The 26,698-nt window shown below is 30.3% G+C and overlaps 2 protein-coding genes across 5 annotated transcripts in view; one reads left to right on the top strand and one right to left on the bottom strand.

The window, feature by feature from the left end:
* Window positions 1-582: 582 nt before the first annotated feature.
* LOC111637104 (hsp70-binding protein 1-like) lies at window positions 583-22,963 on the top strand. Of its 2 annotated transcripts, none has more exons than XM_023382523.1 (5): window positions 583-760; window positions 12,291-12,486; window positions 12,586-12,807; window positions 18,518-18,673; window positions 20,462-22,963. In XM_023382523.1, exons 2-5 carry the CDS (start codon window positions 12,324-12,326, stop codon window positions 20,740-20,742), a joined length of 822 nt encoding a protein of 273 aa, XP_023238291.1. In that variant the 5' UTR covers window positions 583-760; window positions 12,291-12,323; the 3' UTR covers window positions 20,743-22,963. The 2 variants fall into 2 exon arrangements, with proteins under 2 accessions (XP_023238291.1, XP_023238290.1); XM_023382522.1 differs by lacking the exon at window positions 583-760 and adding an exon at window positions 948-1,137.
* Window positions 22,964-24,289: 1,326 nt separating this feature from the next.
* LOC111637100 (proton myo-inositol cotransporter-like) overlaps window positions 24,290-26,698 on the bottom strand; it is a 50,043-nt gene continuing 47,634 nt past the window's right edge. For 2 of the 3 annotated variants that reach the window (XM_023382516.1, XM_023382517.1), the window contains exons 9-10: window positions 25,584-25,736; window positions 24,290-25,503 (exon numbers count right to left, since the gene is read on the bottom strand). In XM_023382516.1, coding sequence (XP_023238284.1) covers window positions 25,274-25,503; window positions 25,584-25,736 — 383 coding nt within the window. In that variant the 3' untranslated portion in view covers window positions 24,290-25,273. The remainder of the gene's footprint in view (window positions 25,504-25,583; window positions 25,737-26,698) is intronic. The other variant, XM_023382518.1, reaches the window with a different exon arrangement.

Genomic DNA, 26,698 nt, shown 5'->3' with positions numbered 1-26,698 from the left:
AAAGAGGCCCTCTTAGTGCCCACAAGACGGAAAGAGTAAAAAAAGAAAAAACAATTATACCCGGAACCTGAAGCAGTTTTGAGTTAACGCGGCTAGACTTAGCGGAGGTTTATTGTAATTGTAAAATTTTATAAGTTCCCAAAAGCTTTTGGAATTGTATAGAACAGTGGTACCCAAACTAAGTCTCCGCCAAATCTGGTCCTCGACGTAAGTTAATCCCGTCACTTATAAATGATAAAAATGGGTTGTATACATGGAGTATAGAAAATATTCGTGGCCCTACGACTTATGCGCAATTTTCCCCGCCAATCGCTTGTCTCGTTTACTCTCGGATTCAATCTTTAATCATCGGAATACTTACTTCTTATTTAAATTAGTAATAACAGATTGTTTTCGTTGTCGAACTCAACATACCAGATCGGTCGGCTCGGGTCCGTCAGCCGAGTATTAATAGAATATTTTGCAAAAGCATGCAAAAATTTTTTTATACAAAGACGACAGACGATTAGAATGTTTTAATACAAAATATTCTTACGCATTCCAAGTACGCGTTTTTCAAAGCGCGAATTTCAACCATTTGTAAAAATGCAATTCGATTTCCATCGGCAACGTATTTTTTACTGGCCGAATTACATTTTTACAAAATAGACATCGTCGTTTCGAACGAAACACGCGCTAAAATAGTATTGCGTAGCATTCGAGTACGAGTATTCGATTCCAACGAAAGGAGCAACAGTAGCGCGATACTCGCCCGTAAAATGTAGGTTCACTGTATATAAATTAATATATAACGACATTATCTTACGTATTAAATTATCGTTATTATTATTAATTATTTCTATTTGTTATTATTGCTTTAAGTTAAGTTTAAGTACAATTTTAAATATTCGATCGATATAAAATATAATAGTAATAATTATTTAATGCGTAGAAATTTCTGGAAAAAAAAATTTCCGATAGAGGTCCCGTTTATTGAAACACGTTGTCTGTAAACTGCACTGTTTATAGAAATTATTGTAAGTTATTAATTTAAAGATGAGTGGGAGAAATCCGAATAACTTGCAGGAACTTTTAAAAGTGTGTTTGGAAGCCAGCGGCTCCAATGACGATAATCAAACAAATCGAATGAACCCTGAAGTAAGAGAATTTTCAAGTTTCTGTTATTTTTACACAAATTTCAATATTTGCCTATAAAAGTAGCTTATATTATTATTGAAATTCATTGATATGGCAACATTGCAGAAAATTTACTCTATAAATAGCTTTTACGGAGTGAATTTTAAGCTTTAATACCTCCACAAATGTTGAATATTGTCTGTAATATAAATACAGATAAATCATAAAAAAAGACCCCTAAAATTCGAGGTAGTCTTATAGGAGAGATACAAAAGAAATTAGATTAAAATTTATGTAAATTAAAACCATTATAAAATAAAATAAAACAAATCGCTCATCAATGTATTTAAAATCCTGCAAAATCCTCACATTCGTCACCTAAGGCAAATAGTTCCTCAAGTACGTTTCGTTGTTGAGAAGCTCGTCATACGGTTCCCATTCTGTACCTAGCGAGTCAATTTCCACTTTGTTATCGGTATCCCGTAACAAATCGTCCTCGGTGCCATCTGTAGCATTAGAAATCCCACACTTTTTAAAGGATTTGCTCACTGTTTCCATTTTCACTTTTTACCGTGATTTGATCACAAAATCACACGGCGCATCAAGTGACGCAGCCCACAAAACTCCACCTTTCGTATACGACTTTTCACCACTTATCATCCAGTTATTGCATTGTCCAAGCATGTGATTTTTGAATGGTTTAATCAGAGAGATGTCTAAAGGTTGTAGCATCGAAATTAATCCACCCGTTATAACAGCAATCTTAGTGTTATTCTGTGCTAAGTGATTTTTAGAGTTCTCAGTTGCGTGACTGTGAAACATATCCCGCACCAACAAACTGTGTTGATTTCGTAGAGCACCTGGTCGCTTCTGCCACACATTTTCCATCCACAATTTTACACCATTCTTGTCCATCCAACCCTTTTTGTGAAAATGTTCAAAAATGTCAGGTGGGAGTTTTATTTTAGGAGTAGTTTTCCTCTTGAAAATGATCATGGGTTCTAACTTTGTTCCATCTGCCATGCATGTTAATACTACTATAAACCTGGTCTTTTCACAGCCTGTATTTCTGACTTGAACAGTTTTTATGCCTTTTGTTTCCATGGTTCTATTCTTTATTATGTCAAAGTTCATCAGTGTTTCATCCATATTTCCAATATTAGATAATGGAAAGTTGTATTTTGCTGCATACCAATAACAAACTTGTGAAAACTCATGACATTATGATCAAGATCTTATGGTAATTTCTGCACAATTTTTGTTTTCTGTCATATTACCAGATTTTATCTGTTCATGAAACGATTGCACCAACCTACTGTTGCTTTAAATTCTTTGTCTTGTTCCGGATTGGCCTGTGCCCACATCAATGCATAAGCCCTAATCATGTTTCTTGTAACAACATAACAATTTTGCCTCTATTCTTGTACCCATTCTGCAATGTTATTTTCTAAATGTGGCCAGCAAGCTATTCCTCTCATCATAGAACATATTTTTGTTGGCATTTTTTTAATATCATCTTCATTCTTTCTCCCATCTCTTACTATCTTCTCTGTTATATTGAAAGCCTTTGCTGCAACACAGTTGTTTGATTCTTTAGCCTGTTTTATGATTTTTAACTTGAAGCTTGCTTCATATTTCCTTCTCTTTGTTGGTTCCATGATTAGGCCCACACTTTACACTGATTACACTTATAGTACAAATTGTTTGAACACACAACACACAACACTACAATGAAACTTGTTAGAGGTACAGTACATGTGAGTTAATGATTTGGCATGTGATTCTATAGGCAAAAACGTAACAATGAAGAAGAAGGCTTTTCCTTTATGTGTGCAACCACCAACTGTGACTGATCTTGAAAATTACTAAAACTTATTGAAAAATCTATCATATTATTTAAATACGCTATATGAGTTATGTAACAATAAAGACAATACTAGAACAAAATAAATATTAAAAATTATTCTTATCGAGCTACTGAGGAAAAAACAGACAAACCGTAATTATTTACTTGTAGAGAGTAGGGAATGTACACAAAATAGAATAGTCCATACGACATCTTTGTGAATAGTCAAGGTCATTACCCGAATGCCCGAATCAGTGCAAATGTTTGCAACAATCGCAAGGCAAGTAAATAAAATTTGTTCATTCGAAAAATTATGAATAGGACATAATTCCATATACGCTACACAGTATTATTATCCAGATGATGATTGCTGATCTAAAGTAAATTTATAGGCCATTGATAGTTTGGCGGTCATCTTACAGGACAGATATATGCTAAAAGTATAAAACTTTGACAAAAATTTATACCTCATCTTATCTGAAGATCATCTTAATTGTGGAAATATATTATACTTGCAATATTTACTGCAGTACATTTTACAGTAAATTTTGCTGAGAATATCTGCATTTGCATTATTTGAATTGAAATTTATTACTGAAAACATTTTCAACTAGTTATTAATACAGTGGTACCTCAGGATACGAAATTAATCCATTCCAAACTGAGATCGTATCATGAAAATGTCGTAAGGTGAACCATTTTCCCCATACGATTACATGTAAAACCAAATAATTCGTTCCAACACGAAAAACACACTTAAATTAAAGCAAAGTAGTACATTAAAAAAAAATAACTATAGTAAGGAAAACACTGAAAAATGCATTTTGTAGTTGTAAATGTATAAATAACCATAATAGAATAATTGATAAAAAAAAAATGCACTTTACCTTTGAGGATAGACGGTGGTGGAGGTGTAAACTGGTGGCAGAAGAGAGAGAGAAGGGAAATGATACTAAAACTTAACTTACATAACATAATGTAACAATAACTTAAAAATAACTTAGAAAAGATAAAAAATTAGTGTTGTTTTATATATATATTTTTTAATTTTTATTCACAGCTTTTTGCTTTCTTTCTTTCACTTCCACCAGCACTTTTGCTGGATAGAGGTCGCTTGGTAAAATATTTATCCAAAGAGGTTTGGCTTTGCCTACTTTTTAAAATGTTTCTAAAATGACTTAGGCAAATGTCATTACTCCAAGTGGCAATACGGCCAGTGTGAACCTTTTCTGGATGTTTCTTTTCAATAAAATCAGTCACTTTCTGATAATACCTCGAGATTTCCTTTATCGAGCGAGATCCTTCCACGACGAAGCAAACACGCGGACTGAGACTGATGAACAGAAGTGAATAAAAAATGGCGCTGTGAACTAATGTAGCATTATATGGTGAATTTTTGTTCGTATCGTGGAGCAAAAATACTGTATGTTTGAATTTCATGTCGTATCCTGAAAATTTCGTATGCTGGGGCATTCATATCCTGAGGTACCACTGTATATCCATTTATTATATCTGATATGATTAAAAACATTTGAAACTCAAAATGATACTCTAGAGCAGTGTTTCCCAATCTTTTTGGATTAGCAATGCACTTTGAATATATAATTTGTAATAAAATAAACACCATATACAATTTTCCAGCAATAGCAGTTTTTGTGAGTCCTGTTGCTGGAAAATTGTGTATGGTGTTTATTTTATTACAAGCTATCTATTCTGGTTTTAATTTTGGACTTTAACTTTGAATTTAACAAGACTCCTGTGACACGCTGCAATTTTCAAAATAAAAATGTTTAAAATTGCCACAATTGTGTTTAAAATTTAAAATAAATCACAGCTCTTGTAAAAAAATATTGATAATACGGAAGTTAAACTTATGAAGAAAAAAACTTAGTTTTACAAATAACTATAAAAAAAATAAATAAATAAGACTATTTGAATCAATGTATAAAAAGCTAGTATTGGCTCTAGTATTTTAAAGAGCTTTAAGCTGGTAAGTCGCAACATTTATAGAAGCTCCAAAGAGTTGGTGTGCCGGCGTATGCATAGACATGCACGACTTTTATGAGCGGTATGCTGATGCCGCAAATTTTGCAACGGTTGGCATTTTAATGAATACCTCCTCCTCCTCTTCCTTCTCCTCCACCATTCAGTCAGTGGCAGTAAAATGATGAAAGGCAAATGAAATTTTAAAAAAAAGCTTATTCAAAATTATAAGTTATCTAATATTTCCATGACACACCCAAGACACTCTTGTAACACAAATGTGTCATGGCCACATGGGTTGGGAAACACTGCTTTAGGGTAATGGTAGGCTGTGACCATGTGGATAAAAGTGCCTCTTCTGAATGAGGTGGTTGTCCTTATCGCAGCTGTAGTCCACACCTGCAGAAGTAAAATAGTCAAAACAATGGTCTGTGACCCTTTGTGAGATGTAACACCAAAATCAACATATGTGCTGGTTGTTAAACACTATAGACTTAATGGAACATGCAGTGTGATTCTGACTGCACCCTGGAATTAGTCAGTGCAATAGTGTTTCTCATGTTTTATGAGCTTTTATTCATCTCTAGTAAAAATGGAAAACAATTGACCTTTAGCGTTGTTTTGAGAAGTAGTTCCAGATTTTTTCACTTTTAAATTTTACCTCATTTTTGAGGGTCTTCAAATTTCAGTTGGCCTTTTTTTTTTTGTTTTTTTGTGGGGAGCAATATCTCTTGAAGGGTCATGTGAAGACCATTGGTTTCTTTGACTTTTTGCTTTTGCTCCTACGGACATTGTGTAGAGCTCTGATAAAGGGTGTGTTCTTTTATTCCTCTGAGTAACTCTGTGCGAGAGGCATTCGTTTAAAAATTCCTGTGGAATTCATTCCTATATTTCAGCTGATTGTTTTGTGGCTTTTTTTTTGCAGTTTACTCATTATGCATGTATGTGTGTGTGACATACTTATGGCTGAGAATATCTCAATTTTTGTTTCATTGCATACTATTCTGTTGTTATTTATTCCACAAACTCTTTGTCACTAAATATGACAAATAATTGATGAACTTTTGTAACCTTGAAATATCTCATGACTATAGTTGAGAGGCAGCATGTCAGATATGGTATTCTGAGGAGCATTTTAAACCATTCTTGCAATCTGTATGCAAAAACAAGATTTAATACTTAGTGTTTTCTAATTTGTTTGTTTGTTTTCTGCAGCTTATAACTGTAGCAAACTGCTATCTGTATCTAGCAGCTTGAATTTTGTTATTGTGTGTTTTAAATTACAAATAAAAGTTTTATAATTTTAAATGCAAATGAATAGATTCAGTACTACACTGGTGTTTTTATATGGATAAATTATTATTATTCATTCTCTGAAATAACAACAAACATTTATTATACAAGTTTATTCAAATATTATTTATAAACTTAATGTCTGAAAATTGCTGTAAATGATGTCATTGAAATTTATACTTCCAAAAACAGAAAATCTGTACAGGAAATCTGTTTTTATCCTTGAAAATTGTGTTTTGTATTCTTAATATTTCTGTGTCTGGGCATTTGTCCAACTTGCCCACGTTTGATTAAGCAATGGATAGTTAAAATATTGAACTAGCTATTTTTCTATGAAGTTTTCATATTATAATAAAAATAAGCACATGACCAAATAACTAGCGTCTAGATATTTTATTTAATAGGACAAACTATCACAAAACTTAACTTTAAGCACCAACTTCTGTGATAATTTTTATTAAAAATATTACAAATTAAGATTTATAAAATTTCAATATTCTTATTGAAAATGATAATGAACAAGTAATAATAATAGAAATTCTTTAACATACATGCTAATGTTGCAATTGGATTAAAAATATTTTATTGATTTGTCTTGTAATGGTATGAGAAATTTAGGATGTATATGTGTATTAGCTTGAGTATTTTTTCATGTGATGCAACCATTAAAATTTATTGAAAAGTTCACTTTTTCAATAAATTTTAATGATTGCTTCATGTGAAAAAATACTATACTCATTTTTAGAGACTGCAGTTATTTTAATTGTAAATATATTATAAATATTTTCCAAACATTTATCAAGGTAAGAAAATATTTAATATATTCAGCAGGCTAATTAACAAAGTGTTAAATAAATTATTAATTTGTACATCTCATTAGTAAATAAATTGTTAACAGTAGATTTTAAGAACATGAAAAATATTAAAAGATAGAATATATATCTATATTCAGTTTATGGAGTCTGACGTTGCCTTACAATCTCCAAGAACCTTCTCCATCTCTCCATCTTTAATCCTGTTTTCACTACATGCTAACTTTATTCCATTGTACCAAGTTCATCTGGGTCTTCCTCTTTTTTTCTTTTTTTTTTTTGTGGAATGTGTTCCATTGACATTTTCGGGAGTCTCTCATCACTCATTCTTTTCACATGTCCAAACCAAATAAGTTGTTTCCTCTTTATTTTTTCCAAAACTGTCTCCTTCAATCCCATTAGGTCTTTGATTCTCTCATTAGTTATTTTTTCTCTTTTTGATATTTTGCACAATTATCTTGGAATATAAATTCATCAAGATGGAAGAGATACATTAGAAATTAATACAAGATTAGTACAAGGTAAGAGAGCAATTAAAAGATTAAATGGAATATGGTGGAATGAAGAAATAACTAGAACAAGAGAAAAAAGAATATATAATGCTATTGTTAAAAGCATTCTATTATATGGGGCGGAAGCATGGAGAATGGCTGGGAAAGAGAAGAGAAAAGTAACAACAACCATTTCCAACAGAAAATAAAGAAAATGAGCAACACATCAATACAGAATTGCAATATGAATTATTAAATTCATCCAGTACAGAAGAAAATGAACAAAGATTGATTATTTTTGAAGATAAAAGAAAGGAAAAGTCATCATTGCTTGTAGACAAACTAAGCATACCATCAAGTTCAACACCTTCAAGATTGTGAGAAAATGTTAGAAAAGTTCTTAAGAATTTTGAAGCGGGTCTGGAATCAATGTCTGAGAACCAACTAGAAGTAGTAGATAAAGCCCTAAAATCTTTGGGTCCACAGCTTTCAGCTGTTGATGCAAAAGACAAGTCTTGTTTTGTTTCAGCCCATTCAGTGCCAGGTAACAAAAAGGAATGATCTTAAGAAAAGAACTCTCTTCAAGACAAAGAAAGATGTAAAAAGAAAATATCAGAAATTAAGCACCAGCTTAGAGGAAATAGAGAAAACTGCTGCTAAAATAATTGTGAATGCTAAAACATCAATGTAAAAAACTTTTGTTCGTTTTGTAAATTAAAATTTTATATATTTGGTATTTCTATAATGCATTCTTCTTAACATGTTTTTAAATCTTTTGTATTTTAAAAGTTTGTGGTCATTTTAAAAAAAGTTTATTTTTAAAATACAGATTACCCAAAACAGGGTTTGTAATCAAGAAATAAAGTATTATCTGAAAAAAGCATTCCTTACATTCTAAGTTACATTACTTTTTTATCAGTTTTATGATTTAGGATTCTTGGAACATCTTATAAAAAGCAAAGAATTGAAATGTTTTTATGAATAGCATACAGTGAATTAAAATTTATCTTTAATTATGGATATAAAATTCATTGATTTTAGAAGATTCAATGCCATTTGTCTTAAGTCTATAGACTTATCTAGAGAAGTCTATAGATTGAATGAAGCAGATTCACAACACACCAGGTCTTTAATGCAGATGAGACAAGTCTTTGGTGGAAAAACTGCCCAAGAGAACATTTATTTTAAAAAACTGCTGCATTAGGTTTTAAAATATCAAAAGAATGTGTAACATTACGTATATGTAGTAATGCGTCAGGAGATCACATGTTAAACCCATGATAGTTTATAAATCCCTCATTCATCGAGTAATGAAAAATCTAAATAAGAGTGCCTTACCTGTATATTGTTACCACAAATAGAATAGCTTGAATAACTGATGATTTATTTAAGAAATGGTTTCTAAACTATTTTGTAACAAATATAGAAAACTATTTAAAGGAAAAAAAAAATCTGGATTTCAAAGTTTTATTAATATTGGAGAATGCATCAAGCCACTTAAAAAGTTTAAATTACCCAAATGTTGAAATAATATTTTACCACCGAATACAACTTCTTTACTTCAGCAATTAGATCAGGGAATCATAGCCACATTTAAAACTCATTACATCAACCACTCATTTCAATGGATTGTGAATAAAATAGACAACAAATCCACCAAAGTCATACAGGCATGCAAGCTGTTCGCAATTTTGGACTGTATTAATCTCATCTTTGTCTATCAAAGAAATAAAATCAACATTAAATGCTTGTTGGAGGAATTTATGGGCAGAGTCAGTTCAAAGCTCTAATGTAATTGATCCAGCAGAAAACGGAACTGAAGCATTACTAAAACATGCTAAATCTGTGGGAGGGGAAGGTTTTGATGACATAAATCATGAAGATATCCAAGAACCAATGGAAGAAGGGATCGATGAAGCAAATTTGGTTAAAATGGTATCTGAGATTGGTCAAATTAATTCAAAGGATGGTAGCACAGATGAAAATCCTGAAGTTCAAAATTTTACCCTAAAAAGCATATAAGAAGGGATAAATTTGGCCAAACAATTTGAACGTTACTATCTAAATACAGATCCTACCACTGAAAGAAGCGTAAGGTTCAAGAGAGAACTTTAGAAATGCATGGCTCCATATAATGGAATTTATAAAGATCTTTTAGAAAAAAGCAAACAAATGAAAATATCAGATTTTATGAAAAAAATTTTAAAAAATGAAGATGTTGCTGATCAAGATAAACAAAAAATCTTAGATGACAATGATAGTTTATCTGATGATGTCTATTTCATATAGATGAAAACTTTAGTAAATTTTTCTTTTCCTAGTGCTGGTGTTGGTTTTGTGAGTGGTGTATATATAATTTTAAAATTCAAAACAAGCCATTTCCATTGAAATTCAAACAAATTAGTTAGTTTTACATTTTTAAAGTTTTTTTACATATTCAGCTGCTGGATTCAGTTTGGTGGCTAGGTCACTGTTATACCAACTCTAGTCAATGTCAAAAAAATGAGTGTTCATCGTTTCTTTAAGGTACTGTATCTCAATAAAGTTTATGCATGCATAACACAAGTTTATTTGTTTATTTCTTATCTCGAGTTATCTCAGGATAAGTCCTTAACGGGTTACATATCCAAACAAGATAAAACAGTGGAGAACTGAAAGAAAATTTGGCATTTGCCATTTGATGATAAACCATTGATTTTTTGTAAGTTTGCTTAATACAAACCTTAATACAAAGTGCCAATTTTTAATCCTTTTGACTTTGTATTAAAGGATTTGACTGTGTATGAAAATCATCACCATTTTGGTCTTTTAAATTAAAAATGTTTTAACACAAGTTAAATATCATATAAAGATATAATATTTATAATAAATTTATCATAAAAAAATAAATTGAAAATATGTATATTGTTATTCAATACAATATTAGACAATACTTGTAAAAACTTGGTTTTTATTTACAAGTGCTTTTATCACTTATTTTCAGCTGAATTTCTTTGTAACTGTATAAAAATTTGAATAAAATGTTGCCAAAATTGCTAAATTCTTTGAAGTATTTTATCAGTGTGAACATCAGTTTTTGGTAGTTTTATAAAGTATTTTGTTTGATAGCCAATATAATTTATTTGATGTGGAAACTATTACAGGAATCTTTCATTATGTACTGAAACCAGATGTGCTGTAGAAATAATGTCGTTATTTTATGCTATGATGTGATATATCAGTATTGATTTTTTAAAGTTATTTTTAAATGTTAAATTTATGCATTTTCATGTTATAAACAGTATTTTTTTAAATCAATAAATAAATTTAATTTTAATATTTATTCAAATTATATTTGAACCTATTTAAAGTGAGAATTAAAGAATTGGAACACTTTTAAAGTTAAATTTATTAATTATTGTCTAGAAGCTATAACACAGTGCTTTCCTGTTAATTCAAATTTAAATAATCAAACAGCATTACATTTAAAGCTATAAACCAACCAAAGCTGAATATTATTGGGCTAGAAATGGCTATAATACTAATATAATACTTTATCAAGAGATGGCACCTAATGCCTAACTCTAATGCCAAATTGTCTTTTAAATTATTAGTATTATAGTTGTTTCTAGCCCAATAATATTTGGTTTTGGTTGGTGTATAGCATTGTTTCTCAACCTCTAACGAATCGTCGCCCCCTTCAACGTAGTATTGCCCCCTTCACTACAAAATTCCAATTCCGAGGGACAAGGCTAACTCCAATTTCGTACTGCATTGAATAGACTATTGACTAGTATAATGTTATTTGTTTAATTACTGTACGATACAGCGAATAAAATATCTAATTCTTCTTAATATAATGTTTTACTATATCGCCCAGAAAATTGTTTTTTGCCCCCCAAAATATAAATTGTTGCTAATCGCCCCCTGAACATGGAAAAACGCCCACATGGAGCAATATCACCCCCATTGAGAAACACTGGTGTATAGCTTTAATTCAAACTTATTATGTGTGTTTGATTGGATTATTAGGGTTGTACTTAAAGAAAAGTAAGTAAGGTAAAGTACTACAGATAAATTTGACTTGTTTTTTTAAAAATTAATCCACAATTCTTTTTGTTTTTGGCTGGAATGCTTAGGAGAAAAATGAATGAAATTTATTTGAATTAATGTGTGTGTGTGTGTGTGCAGTATTTTACTTTTTTTTGTACAGAAAGAGATAAAAAATGGCAAGAATTATATCAAAACATTTTTGGCACAAACTTGAAATTTTAAGGAAATTTTTTCATTTTTTAAGATTATATATATATTGAGGAAATGTTTATTGTGAGAGGCTTTTTATGCATTTGAATATTAATATAGCTCCCATATTCAAACAAACAGAAGGATTGATGTATTACTTTTGTCAACTTGTTTGAAAAGTTATTGTATTCTCTAAAATAATTTGCTGAACTCTGTTGGAATGTGTTGTTGCTTTGTTATTAAGATGGGATTTCTCTCTAATATTATAGATGTATTTTTATGCTAATCTTTGTATGAGTCTTCTTGAGTATCCGTATATTACTGGTATATTATCAGGTGTTTTGAGTTTTTTTATCTTGTCTATTGTATTGGTACAATGTGTGAATGCCCTTCTTACTAAAGCTCGGAAGGCAGCAAAATGTAGCCATAACACACGGATACTCAAGAAGACCGTGTGTAATCTTGAATTCTTGATGATGTACTCCAGTAATATCAATAAAGTAAAATTTGTTTAAAATTTTTGAATAGACTCAACAGTGGCTTCAAGGAGCATTGAACAGCATGACTACATCCGTAATTGATGAAATGATAAAATGCCTTCAAGAATTAAAAAAATGTCTTGCTATTTTAGATAATGGAACTGCTAATGATGAAACTTACTCAACTATCAAAATGTCTGTGAAAGCTCTAATTGATTATACGGGATCATTAGATTATGCCCAGGGTAATTTTTTTTATGTAAATGTATTTTGGCTTTGTATAATACTTATGTTTAACTTTCTGCAACATTTACTTCTTTGTAACTACTACTTTACTTTTGTAGATTTCCATAAAATTGGTGGATTTGATGTATTGAAACCACTTTTGGCGGTGTCGGATTCCGAAGTAAGATCGATTATGGCCGAATTCATAGGCGAACTCGTTCAGAATAATCCATATTGTCAAGAAATGTCTTTGTCAATGGGATTTTTGAAACTCTTGTTAGAAAGATTAGAAACTGATACAGATGAGACTGTTAGGATTAAGTGCCTTTATGCATTATCTTGTAAGTAAAGAATTTTATATTTTTAGATAATTATATAAATAATATAGGAAGATTTTAAGTGATTCAAAATTATTTGAAAGTCAATAAAAAAAATTCATGTAGATGACAATCCAAATTATTATAATCAAATAGTAATGCTGGATTACTGTAGTAATATAATTGAAGTAATTGTTACATTTAATAAACAATAAAGTCATAATTGCTTGCAGTTAATCTAAATATGTTGTATTTAATGTATTAATTAGCCATTCCAAGTCCTAATCCAGAAGTTAATTCTGGCCAAGAACCTGACTAAGCAATATCACTTTGTTAATAAAAATATGTAATTATATGAATTGATATCGTTATCTCAGGGAAATTTGTTACACACAAGACCAATATTTTTAGATTAAATTACAATAGTTTGTTGTTCTAAATTACTTCAGCAGTACTTTATAATGAAACATGATCATGTTTTATTTGATATTTATGCCATAGAATGCATTTTTGTATTTTATGGCATATAAGTGCAACTTCTATCCAAAGGAAAGCTCAAAAAATAATCCTATATCTTACATGTGAAGTTGCAATCTCCCATAGGCCAATGAATTTTCCAAATAACTTTTGGTAGACTACAGCTGACCTCTGCCTAGCCCAGGGGTGGCCAACAGTTTTTGCCCCCAGACCAAATTGGAAAGAGAACTTTTTCCATGGGCCAAACCTGAGGCTGCCCTAGGAAGATTTTGAAGTGGTGCGAGATCTCATTGTGGTGTCACTCCGTAGAGACTGAATTGTAGATAGAGATTACAGATACATTTTCACATTATCATGCTTTATCAACACTCTACGCCAATGTTTCTCAACGGGGGCGATATCACCCCATGTGGGCATTTGTCCATGTTCAGGGGGCAATTAGTAACAATTTATATTTTGGGGGCGAAAAAACAATTTTCTGGGCGATATAGTAAAACATTATATTAAGAATAATTAGATATTTTATTTGTTATATCGTACAATAATTAAACAAATAACATTATATAGTCACTAGTCTATTCGATGCAGTATGAATTTGGCGTTAGCCTTGTCCCTCAGCATCGGAATTTTGTAGTGAAGGGGGCGATACTACGTAACAGTTTTGTTGAAGGGGGCGACGATTTGTTAGAGGTTGAGAAACACTGCTCTACGCTATATTTTCGAGACATGTAATGAATGGAGGGTTAACTCTAAATGCAGTGAGTTGTTGACCTTTTTTTATTTTTTTTAGGCATCGGAATTTTTTATCGAGCTATTCGGACTTCAGTACCTAATATTGAAAGATTGATCACGGACCGCATAAATTCATTAGATGGGCCAGATCTGGCCAGCAGGCCATATGTTGGCCATGACTGACTTAGCCCAACTCTTTAACAAAAGTGTTATTGCTTAATTAAATATATTATTCTTATTATTACTTTTTTAAACCAGGATACAGTGGGGAGAAAAGGACCAACTCCTAAAGGCATGAGATAGCTTAAATATACAGGATGTTTTATAATTAAAGTTTGCATTTCAAAATGATATAATTCAGAAACCAAACAAAATGATGTCATGTTCCACACAGACTTTTGTAATGATCTGAATTTTATTTGAAACAAAAAAGAATGTTTGTTTTAAAAATATATGCTAGAGAGGTAAAAGGCACTGCAATAGTGGATAACCAAAATGTCTCAAAAAGCTATGATACATTTAATACAATGTGTGGTTATGTAACAGCATGCTTGATATGTCAGCCTCTATAACATGAAAATGTGATGACTGTTTACACAACTTTCATGTGACAGTAATTTCATTATATTGCCAACAACAGAGGCATATTGAGCCTCCATTGTCCAAAATAACAATAGTAGTTGTTATCTGTAAAAAAGTTTTCTATATTAAAAATAAGTAACTAATTTAAAATTAAAATGAAACTTCAAAGCTGCTTACCTTTGTCAGATAAAAATATACTCGATTCAATATGTTTTTTTCACTTAATACATGAACACATTCATTGTGTTGGTGACACAAGGATTTGTTTTAAGTTTAAGAGTTGTTGTTTGTCAATTTTTAACAATTCAAAAATTAACTGCAAAGCTACACAAAGTTAGTGTGACATATTTGTAAGCTTCTAAACGAAGAATACAATATCACATTAGCAGTAATATGTTAAATTTCACAGCTATCTTAATTAAACAACATACTTTAGTGATGCAATGAATAGTATATTCGGCCAAACTATTCGGCTTGATTAACGCACGTACAAAAATTGGCATGCAAACCACATTATGGCAAGGACCCTTCTCTCTATTGGCCTACTGTCACTACATTTTGCCAATCGCATTAATTCTTGACTGTTGTAGCGGACAGACAAGAGCGTTGTGGCAGTATGTGATAAATGATGATATCAAATGTGGATAACAATGAAATGACCTACACATGTAAATAATGGAAAAAAGAACAGAGAAGGACCACGAAGTGAAAATGTGAAAATAAATATGAAGTTGAGATGATAACATAATCAAACAAGTCGAGGCAGCTTATTGGCGCGAAATTCACGGCCATCAATGCCAAATAATTGTTCTCATAGATTTCGGCAAGCTAAATGCTTGTAATGAAAGTCACTTAGCATGCACGGGCGAAAGCCTGGGCCATTCGGGCTACCAAGCTGTCTTGAATCTGTGAAATCATAACTGTGACTTATACCGATGTCCTATCTGTCTCTTTTCTCCATTATCACCAGGCTATGAGTCACATAATTGTAAAATTGGAATACGACGGAAAAGTGACGAATCGAAAGTAGTGTGTGCGCATATTATGATGTATGCATAGGTATACGTAGACTAGAGCAATAGAGGAAACAGAACTGGAAGAGCAAATACGAGCACTTAAAAAGAAGGATAGGCCAGGGTCAGACCCGTAGATGTGCAGTGATTCTCAAACGAATAGATGTGTACTTGTACATGTGCTGATCTTTGTAATTATAAATTGTGAATCCATGTGACTAATATTATTTTCTTTTTTATTTTGTGCATGTTATAAGTTATAAATAAATATAAACAAACAACACTAACCCGATAACATTAAATCTAAATACCAAAATGATTAATTTACTGTGTTTTTGTTATTTCTTACTCCTGTTTTTAAGTATTCGGTATTCAGCCAAATAGCGAAAAATAGGCCAAATACCGAATAGTAACCAAATATTCGTTACATCACTAACATACTTACATTGGAAGTCACCCTCAGTATAAAAATAGCAAATTCAACAACACCTTATTTGATCAGAAAAACATACCTAAATTAAGTGAAGACAGCTGTTAAAGCTGCATTAATCAAAACTTTAATTTTGGCTGCATACAGTAGAGCATTGATTATCCGACTCAATTGGAGACTCAGGTTGGTCAGATAACCAAAAAAAATGAAAAAATACATTATTAGTATAGTATATCCCATGTAATTAGTATATTAGTATATCGCTATTAACCTACTTCACATTGAATTTTCATCGATGTTAAGCCTAACAAATTTTTTTAAAAATAATAATTGCTATTGTATCTGTTAAAAATTATTTCTAAATTATTTTATTGCTCACAAAACAAACAACCACTCATAATTAGAAAATTAAGTCTCGTTTAAATACTGGCCTCCCTTCAATGGTCGAGCCAGTGTTGCCAGCTAAAACACACAAAAATTTAACAAAAATAATATTAAAGTAGCCAAGACATAGCCAAATATTGTAGTGCCACATCACTAGCGGACATTTGAAATGTGCCGACTAGAATGGTCGGTTAACCGATGCTTTACTGTATTTAATTTATATATACTGCAATTAATTTTGCTCATTAATCAAGTCTCATGTTAAACAAGGGATACCTGTATAGTCTTAAATGTGAATAACAAGATTTCCTATGCAAATTTGAAAAATTACATTAATAAGATATTTATATTTTGATATTGTCTTTAATAATTAATTTTAAAATTTCATAATAATTTCAAATACATTATTTTTAATGCTATTAATGAGTTTCTATTTTGTTGAATTTCAGTAAAAGTTCTATAGGTTAATTTTGGTAAATATTTATTCTGTACATTATAACAAATTCTTACATTTTGTGTGTGTGTGTGTGTGTGTTTTTTTTTTTGATTAATTGGGCTACAATTTGACAAAATTGTAGACCTATAAATTTCCACTGTTGCTATCCTGCTGTCTGTCTTTCCTAAATCTTAAGAATGGAGTTAGGTAGATGAAAGTCAAGACTAAATATAGAAGGTTTAGGAGCAGAAGGCCCTGATTAACTATATAAGGACTTCTAATGCAAACTGAAAGTTGTGTTATTTCAATTCAAAAAACCGTCATGACTATTATTAAAAAAAAAAAGTATGATGTACAGGGGCAAACCACTACTAATTTGAGATGGAGAGTATATATTTTAAATTAAATAAATTTAAAATATGATTAAAAATTGCAGTCCAGCATTATGACCAGGTTGCAATAAATAATTGCTCGTTCAAATTAAGTATAGGTAACCCCCGTATAGCACGGGAGTTACTAACGTTCCAGAAAATTGCTGTGTTATGTGAATCCATGCTATACGAAACAAAGAACTAGTGCAAAAAGGGGGGTTAGGTTCCAAAAATTAAAAAACATGCTGTTAAATCCTTATTTAAATTGGATTTATTATTCATTTTTTTCATAGGTAAAATATTTAAGTAAATATTTTACCTATGAAAAAAATGCACTCAAAAACTGTTACCAGTTGATGATGCCCATGCTGAGATCATCATATAGGATGAATAATCCTCTGGTAAAATATTTACTTTTTTATTAAATACGCCGCGGATGTCGGAGTCAAAATGATGACGTTCGATAACGAGACAGAACTCGATAAAATTAAATCAATTTTTCCCCGCGCAGAGTAAGTAATTTAATAAATGTATATGTTTTTTTAAATGTATTACTTAAATATTTTACCAGAGGATTATTCATCCTATATGATGATCTCAGCATGGGCATCATCAACTGGTAACAGTTTTTGAGTGCGTTTGTTAATAGTGGTTGCTCTGCAACAAGAGTGCGCTGCTGTTTGTAGGAATTTAGGAACGATGGTGAAAGAAAGATGGTGGCGCCCACACTATCGATAGTATTGTGCTGGAGGAATCTATAATTCTAAAATGAGCTTTTAGAGGCAAAAGAAGTGTCCCAATTGTAAAATTTAACCATTAGATGGATTATTTGTTGAAAGAGCATTCAAAGTAGCCACAAAGCAATTAGAATGCTCGCGCGGAGTTATGCAGAGGTATAAAAGAACGCACCCTTTATTACATTTTATGTTGTACGAGGGTTTTACCCAATTCCCAAACCATGTTAGAGTGAACCCGTGCTATGAAAGCACCGTGTTATACGGGGGATGTTCCCAATTCTCGAACTGTGTTAGAGTGAATCCGTGCTATAGAAGTGCCATGTTATATGGGGGTTACCTGTACTTTTTTTTTAAAACAAACAATACATAATTCAATATTTCATATGATTATTTTCATAGACATTTAATAAATATAACTATTAAAAATATTCTGAGTGAATTTTATTTATATGTAGATCTAATTTTTCATTTAGAAAAAGGTAGAAACCACATACAAATTTAAAGAAAATATTATATGTGAATTTTTTCAATTTAGAAAATTATAACAACAGAATAAACTATTTTAATTTTAGGTTTAATCAGACAAAACAGTGAAGCGTTGAAACAATTTGAAGATGAAGATGGATTTTCTGTGTTACTAAGAACAATGCAGCATCCTGTAGAAAAATTAAGAATGAAATCGGCTTTTCTTTTGATGAATATGTGTCATCAAACACCGAAAATTGGTGGTAAGGGTAATATAATATCCCTTGTAATTTTCATTTCTTTGCATTTTTAAAAGTGACCTTTGTATGTTGAATGCAGATTGCTTTCTGCATTCAACATGCATTGGGCTTATTCATCAAGATATTTGTCTGTTATATAATTAATGTATAAGTAAATTATAATTACTTCAGAAAATTTTATTAATAATGTAGTAAGTTACATCTCAATATTTAATATTGTAGATCAGTTTTTATGTATGAGTACTGATTGTTTTACTTACCTTGGTCAGGTGATGCATGGTACTCTATTAGAACTTTAGAAGTTCAAGAGCCCATTTTTGGTAATACATAGAGACCTTGTCAAAGATTCATCAACAATATGTTCCTTTCACTAAGTAAATAGACTAGTCCCTGCTACTATACATTTTTACATTCAGCTAGGATTCATGAAAGATGCAAGTTGTATTTGCAGTTTTATTCATTTTGTATAATTACTGAAGAATTTAACATTTTATTTCTTCCATTTTTGCTTATTGCTTTATTGAAATATTGTAAAATTATAGAAGTTACTAGAAATACCTAATTTTTAACTTTTTGCTTTCTCTATTAAATATACATTTGGTGATAATAGAAAATTATCAATACTCAGTTATTACTAAAATATTTTTAAAATAAACATATTTTAATGATTAATTCCTTAAATAGTTGGATTATATATTCAATCATTTATTATACAGGGTCCTCCAAAAAGAATGTTACCATTTTAAATTACTGTAATTATGTTAGTTATCCAAGAAGTAATGTACTGTACATCAGTGAATAGAGTAACTGTCTGAATTTCATCTCCCATCTGCATTCAAATGTCTTGTTATCTACTACCTCTAGGAAGTACCGTAAATGAAAATGACTTCCTATAGAGATGTTTTTGTGTTGTGCAGTTTGCAAAGACAGGATCATTGTGCAATGTAGGTAATCTGCAGGATCTGTTAGAATTGTGGCTGCTGTGGGAGGAGTAACAGCAAATGTGTTATAGCAAGCATAGGAAGAATTTGAGTATCAGTCAGATGTGTGCCATGTGATAAGAGATTCACAAGTTGAGAAATTGTAATGGAAAAATGAGAAACTTGAACAGTTTTTTAATGTCCAATGTTTTAATGTACAGTACATTACAACATTCTCAGATAATTCTTAACATAATTATAATTTAAAATGGTAGCATTCTTTTCAGAAGACTCTATACTTTTATTCATAAATCTCTATTAAAATTCAGAGTTCTTATTCAATATAAAAAAACAACTGATTATAATGAATGTCTAAATTTTTATTCACACAGATTTAAACACAGATTTAAAGGAAGTTTTTAAATTTTGTTCAGAATAATATCAAGAAATTACACACATTTTCATTTTCTAAAGTTGCTATTGAATTCATTTCAGTTTTCTGCAAAAAATTGTTTTTGTCATGTTGCATTTAATATTTATTGTATCCTTGAATCATACGCTTTTAAGCTTCAGTATGATTTAGGAACAAGAAATAGTATGTAAAATGCTAATTGTAAGACTAACAAGGATAGTTTTAGTTTTGCAATTCTGAATTCATAGAGGAATCATTATGATTGGTTGGCTGTTAAGAACTTACTGAATCACATATAAATTAAAAAGTTTTGTATAGTTATGCTTAATAATTTATATAAAGAATTATTTATTAAACAGGAAATCTTTTAAATATTCATATTTTCAAAATAAAAAAAATTAAATTTGTTTATAATTAATTTTGTATCTAATCAGTAAATATTTAAAATTTAATTTACAGACACCTTATACAATATGGGGTTTGTAGAACAACTAGCAGCATTGTTGCATACCGAACATTCTCCAAGTCACGAATACGTAGTCGGTGCCTTATTGGCCCTAGTCACAAATAGTGAACAATGTAGAAACGAATGCCAGCGCTCCGACTTGCGACTGAAAGAAGTACTCGAAACAAGAATAAAACTTTTGTCTGGTAAAGAAGAATCCAAAGAAGAATGGGAATATTGTCATCAAATATTGAACTTGGTTTTCTTCCAAGGAAATGATGGATCAGAGAGATGAACAATTATTTGAAAAATTATTCATATTAATTTATTGAAAATATTTTTTTAATATTAGATTTCTTATCTGTTAACAAAACACAAAATTAAATGATTGTTGATTAATTGCTTGATTTAAATATTTTTGATTAAAATAGAATAACAGTCAAAGAAGGAAATCTTTCAAGTGTTTTAATAACGTATCGAGGGATTGATAAAACCATAGGAACTTTTTAATTAAATTTTTTATATTAATTTTATTTCAAAGTGAAAACATTTTGAATTATTGTATGTTGTTTTCAGTTCCCTTTCAACAAAATTACAGAAATAACAATATGACATTTTCTTAAACAAGTGCACAAATGGTTAGACAAAAAATATTTATTAATTTAGAAATAATCAACTAGACCTTTGAATTATTTTACCATTCAAAATGAATCATTAAAAGTTAAATGTTTGTGTATTTCGTTTATTATAATCATCTTCAAATCATGTCTGGAATTCTCTATGCTTTGAAGAAGATTATATTTTAAACACATTTATCTTCTGTTGCTTGATATTCGTCGAAGTAATTGTTGATTTATCTACCGTATCACAAATATAACTGACGATAAAATTATCAGTCTTAATATACATTTAATATTGTTTTTTTTTTTAGTAATTTAAAAATATATCTTCCTTTGTTAAATGGTATTTACTTGAATGAAGAAATCGTTTTTTAGATTGTTAGTCTGTTTTTAATTAATAAAATTGTTTTTAATTTTTTAAAATACTTTTTTTATTGAAATATATGCCATAATTCAGTAAACACTTGAATTAGGTATGATTTCTAAAACCAAATATGTGTCTTATCTTAATATTTTCAAATGTACATATACAGTGTTTAACCTCTGAATAGTGGACATTGTTGTAACCGAGAAGTTTGTCCACTATTTGGAGGTACATGCCAGCGGCCATATTGTATTTTAAACCTAGTCATTATAAAGTGAAGAATGCAATGGATTACAAAAACATCATTTTTGCATTAGGAATGTGAAAATACCAAAAAGTATATGTAGAATATATAATTCTTTTAATTATATATTCTATATATGATTACTTTATATATACAGATATTACTTTTTATCTTTTCAGCTGTAAAAATCACATTTTAATTGAATTCTAGATTGCATAGGATATTTTAAATAAATGGAAGACAAAAATTACGACAAAATGTAAATGTTGATTAATTATTAATTCGTCAAAAATGACCTGAGCGGAAGTAAAGAAAAAGAAAAACGAAACTGTTATTATGAACAGAAGGGTTTAGATAATGAGAGTTTGAATGTTGCGTTACAAAGGCAATTTGCTAGCCACCTCAAAAGGTAAGAAATTTATTCGATATTCTTGCATTTATAACATCATTTATGATATAAGCGACTAATAAAAATTGATATTATGATTTGTCTGCTTTGTAGTTATCAAGTAAATGTAATTTTTCAAATATTTTTGCTTTTTTCAATAAATAATTTATTAAAAATTATTTTAGTCACCAAAAAGCTGTTAAGATCATAAATTATGTCATAAATTTGAGAAAACCGAATATCTTCCTACATTTTAAAGTAGTTGAAAAATTGCCTTCGTAACACGATCTTTTAACTTTCACCAAATAAATGCTGTTGTCTTAACCTTAAAACTGTTTCTTTTTCATTACTACTGTACTACAATTCTTGTCAAATAAATGAATAACTCAGGAAAAGTTTATGGTTACTTGGTACTTACCATACTTAATTCTAACAATAAGAAGGAAGTTTAATAACATTAATATGTATGACAATAAATGGTGATTGATAACATAACCAGATTAATCTTCTCTAACAGATAAAGAATGTTGTTTGGCTTTTTACAACCTCCCTCCTCTCTTATTCCTATTTTTATCCAATCTTTGACTGTAGGTGTCAAATTGTCTACGGTTAAAATTATTTCTCTGAAAGATTATTTGAACCATTTTTTTTTAAATATTTCATACGTAATTAATTATTTTGGAATATTGAAAGCAGGACTTTGTATGGGACTAAGGTAGTTTATGGATGACTGCTTCTGTTATTTAGAGTGTGTCTGCTATTTGAGAGTGTCTATTAATGGATGTTTCACTTTATATATATACCGTGTTTCCCCGAAATAAGACATCCGCAGAAAATAAGACCTAGCCCAGATTTTGCTGAATTGCGAAATATAAGACCTACCCCTGAAAGTAAGACCTAGCGAAGTTTTTTTTTAGTCATAACGGTCATCGACAGGTGGTTGAAAGTGACCGTTGGCTTTTTGAAAGTACAGCCACTAATTGGTCAGCAGACAATTACGCCACACGGCATGATTTGCATAAGACTATGNGAACGTTTTTGTAAAGAAAATTGACCTTAGTACAATTTTTGAGGATACAGGTTTACAAAACTGCTATAAAATTTCCTGGAAAATTGCAATAAATTGTGATTTTTTTCTATATGACCTTTAAAGGTCAATTTATTGTCAAAGACAACTCCCTAATCACTATATGAATTTACATAATTTAAAACATGATTATAAATGTAAAGATGCAGAAGTGGCAGATCTCTGATCAGAGAGAAACACATGATGACCGTTTTACGTATATATTAATTCTTTAGCTTTTAGTAAAGTAAATTTAAGACAGAATTTTAAGGTCAGTTTGTAAAATGTTAAAATACAGTCTTAAATTGTGACCCTAATTTAATTAATTAATTAATTAATTATTTATGTTATAGGATTTTATAAATTTATTTATTTACTTTTTGTAATTTATTTAATGCTTGAATGTAATGGTATTCTGTAAATATATTTGTTCCATTGCAATTTTAAAGAGTTTCTGCTGAAGATGTTCTCATAAAAGAACAAAAACGTTTCTGATTAAAAACAATTTGTTTAGTTCCTGAAAATAGCATTTTATTTATTTATTCAAATATATATATATATATTTAAAATTGCAATGGAACAAATATATTTACAGAATACCATTACATTCAAGCATTAAATAAATTACAAAAAGTAAATAAATAAATTTATAAAATCCTATAACATAAATAATTAATTAATTAATTAAATTAGGGTCACAATTTAAGACTGTATTTTAACATTTTACAAACTGACCTTAAAATTCTGTCTTAAATTTACTTTACTAAAAGCTAAAGAATTAATATATACGTAAAACGGTCATCATGTGTTTCTCTCTGATCAGAGATCTGCCACTTCTGCATCTTTACATTTATAATCATGTTTTAAATTATGTAAATTCATATAGTGATTAGGGAGTTGTCTTTGACAATAAATTGACCTTTAAAGGTCATATAGAAAAAAATCACAATTTATTGCAATTTTCCAGGAAATTTTATAGCAGTTTTGTAAACCTGTATCCTCAAAAATTGTACTAAGGTCAATTTTCTTTACAAAAACGTTCAGTCTTTCATAGATTACTGCTCACCAATCAGCCCCTTTTTTATTACACAAAGTATATTTCCTTAATAACTTTGTTTATTTCCTTTTAAACAAATTTTGGCATTATTAGTGTACGGAAGATGGCAACGTCACAAGAATCAGACTGGGACTAATTGGCAATTAAAGCATTAAGATCTGTCAATTTCTCATAAACAGTCTTGTAGTAAATGTCCGTTGGAACCGATTGTGAACAATTTCAATCTTATTATGGTATTGTTAATTTCGTAAATTTGTGTGTGACTTCGAGTTTGAAATGTCGTATGTATGAGGAAGGAAGGGATAAATTTGGGACTTTTAGATGTCAAATTCGTTTTGCAATTGAGAGTGCAGAGCAATTGATATAAGTAATCTTTTAAGGTCTATTCTCTCCATTATGAGCCACATATTGTCTTTGTTCCATAATTTTGAGTTTAAAACTTCTAAATGTTATATAACATTGCTTGTTTTGTTACTTAAAAACTTATATGAAGCAGACCAGAAATTGTCACAAAAATAAAGCTATGTCAAGACTCTTTTAATTTGTTTTTATTTAGGATTTCTTAGGTGCAATAAATATATATTCTTAATTCAATTATAGCTTAAAATGAAATTAATAACAGATTGGTGCTTAAACTAAGATGTAGGAACACATCCATCTTATTAACAGATTCACTTATTAATTTAGTTTTGTAGAGGAAATAACATGTTTTTTATTCAAACTTTAAAAACTTTTAACAAGTCTCTATTGTTCATGCAGATTTTCTTCTATTAGAATGCAAGATTATAAAACATATTTTGCTGCAATTGATGTTTATGATTTAATAGTAAATTTATATAATTGCTCATGTTATTGTCTGAATTGATATCCTGGTGATAAAATAATTTCTTAAGCAGATATAATTAGGAAAGAGGCTTTGCTAACAATTCATAATTTAATTTTATTATAGACAGCATGGTCACAACTTTAAAATTTCAACAGGGTTATAATAACTGTTTTATAAATAATTATATCTCTGCATAAAGTATATATACAGCACAGGTAAACTTTCTTCTGAACGATTCCGACAATAGATTGCCGGCGCGACTTAATTGTCTTCCCCCGAATCCTGGTCTTCGTAGGTCCGTGAGCGACTTATTCCGCGAATGTGCACGTACTGGACCATCTTCTCCTCGTTGCGCGTGGTGCCATCTTCCCAGAGGGAACAGGAAAACAGACTTTCCACTTCTTCTAGAGTCTTCCCCTTTGTTTCCGGAAGAAAGAGGAAGAATACCACCCAACCCACGACTGCAAATCCCACGTACAGATAAAAGGTGCCTGAGAGAGAAACGGACTTTTAATTATTATTATTATTATTTTTTAGCATTACTAAATCAAAGGAAACTTGGCTCTCTTACCATATTTTGTGATGGCTTGGGTGAGAGTGAGAAACGTCATGGACACCAACAAATTAAACATCCAGTTCACCGAAGTGGCCAATGCATAACAAGTGCTTCTGGCCCACAGCGGGTAGATTTCGGAATTTATGGTCCAAGGCATTGGACCCATGCCTACAAAAGGAAAAAGATTTATTTTATTTTAAAAATAATATGCAATTCTTAATATTATTTAATAATGAAAAAAATCTTATCAAACATTTAAGACAAAGTCTCATAGAACAATTTCTGATAGAAAATTAAGAAAATATTTCAGATTCTTAAGGATTTCCAATAATTTGCAGGAAGAGACAGAAAGTTGACACAGAAATGAGCTCAATTTTCCAATACCTAAATACAAGTAAGGAGTCTGCAAACATCTTTAACAATACTATTTAATTAGCCCAATTAACTACAGTGAGTGATCGGTTTTTGTTTGGATTTACATTCCCAAAATTAGTGTTAGTTAATTAATGATAAACAAATAACTCACTATTAAATAATTTGATATTAAAGGTAAGTGTTAGGCACCATCTCTTATTAAATTTATTATTATAATAACTAATTAATTTAGAATATTCTAGAAGAAAAGAATCGGCTCGGAGCGAGAGACAACCTGCAATTGCCAGTTATCCTACCCGGACCCTGAGCGATTCTTTGCTTCCAGACATATAATTAATTATTGATATAACCGTCAATGGTCACTTGTGGTGCCAACTGGGGATGACTCCTATGCCTGTGACCTATATACTCACCCACTAAGGCACTCACAATTGCTTTACCCTGGCACAGTTTAGATATATATATATATATATATAAGATATACAGTAGAGCATCGATTTTCCGAAAGTCAATCATCCGAAAGAATTCCAGTCGGCAAATTAAAATTTTTGCCAGCACTGTGGCGCTGCAATCTTTGGCTATGTCTTGGGCTACTCAAATATTTTATGTTTTTGATACTAAATTAACATCCAAAGTATAATTTTTTATTATTTTTATATTTTTCAATATATTTATTTTGTTTGTACAAAATAAAAAAATAATTTTTAACGATACAATAGTCTTTGTTAGGCTTAACATCGACGAAAATTCAACGC

This window comes from Centruroides sculpturatus, unplaced genomic scaffold (genome assembly GCF_000671375.1).
Source record: "Centruroides sculpturatus isolate CEXI.00-Female unplaced genomic scaffold, Cexi_2.0 scaffold924, whole genome shotgun sequence".
Lineage (NCBI taxonomy): Eukaryota > Metazoa > Arthropoda > Arachnida > Scorpiones > Buthidae > Centruroides > Centruroides sculpturatus.
Note: the sequence above shows the minus strand (reverse complement) of the source record. Positions and strands in the feature narration are given on the sequence as shown.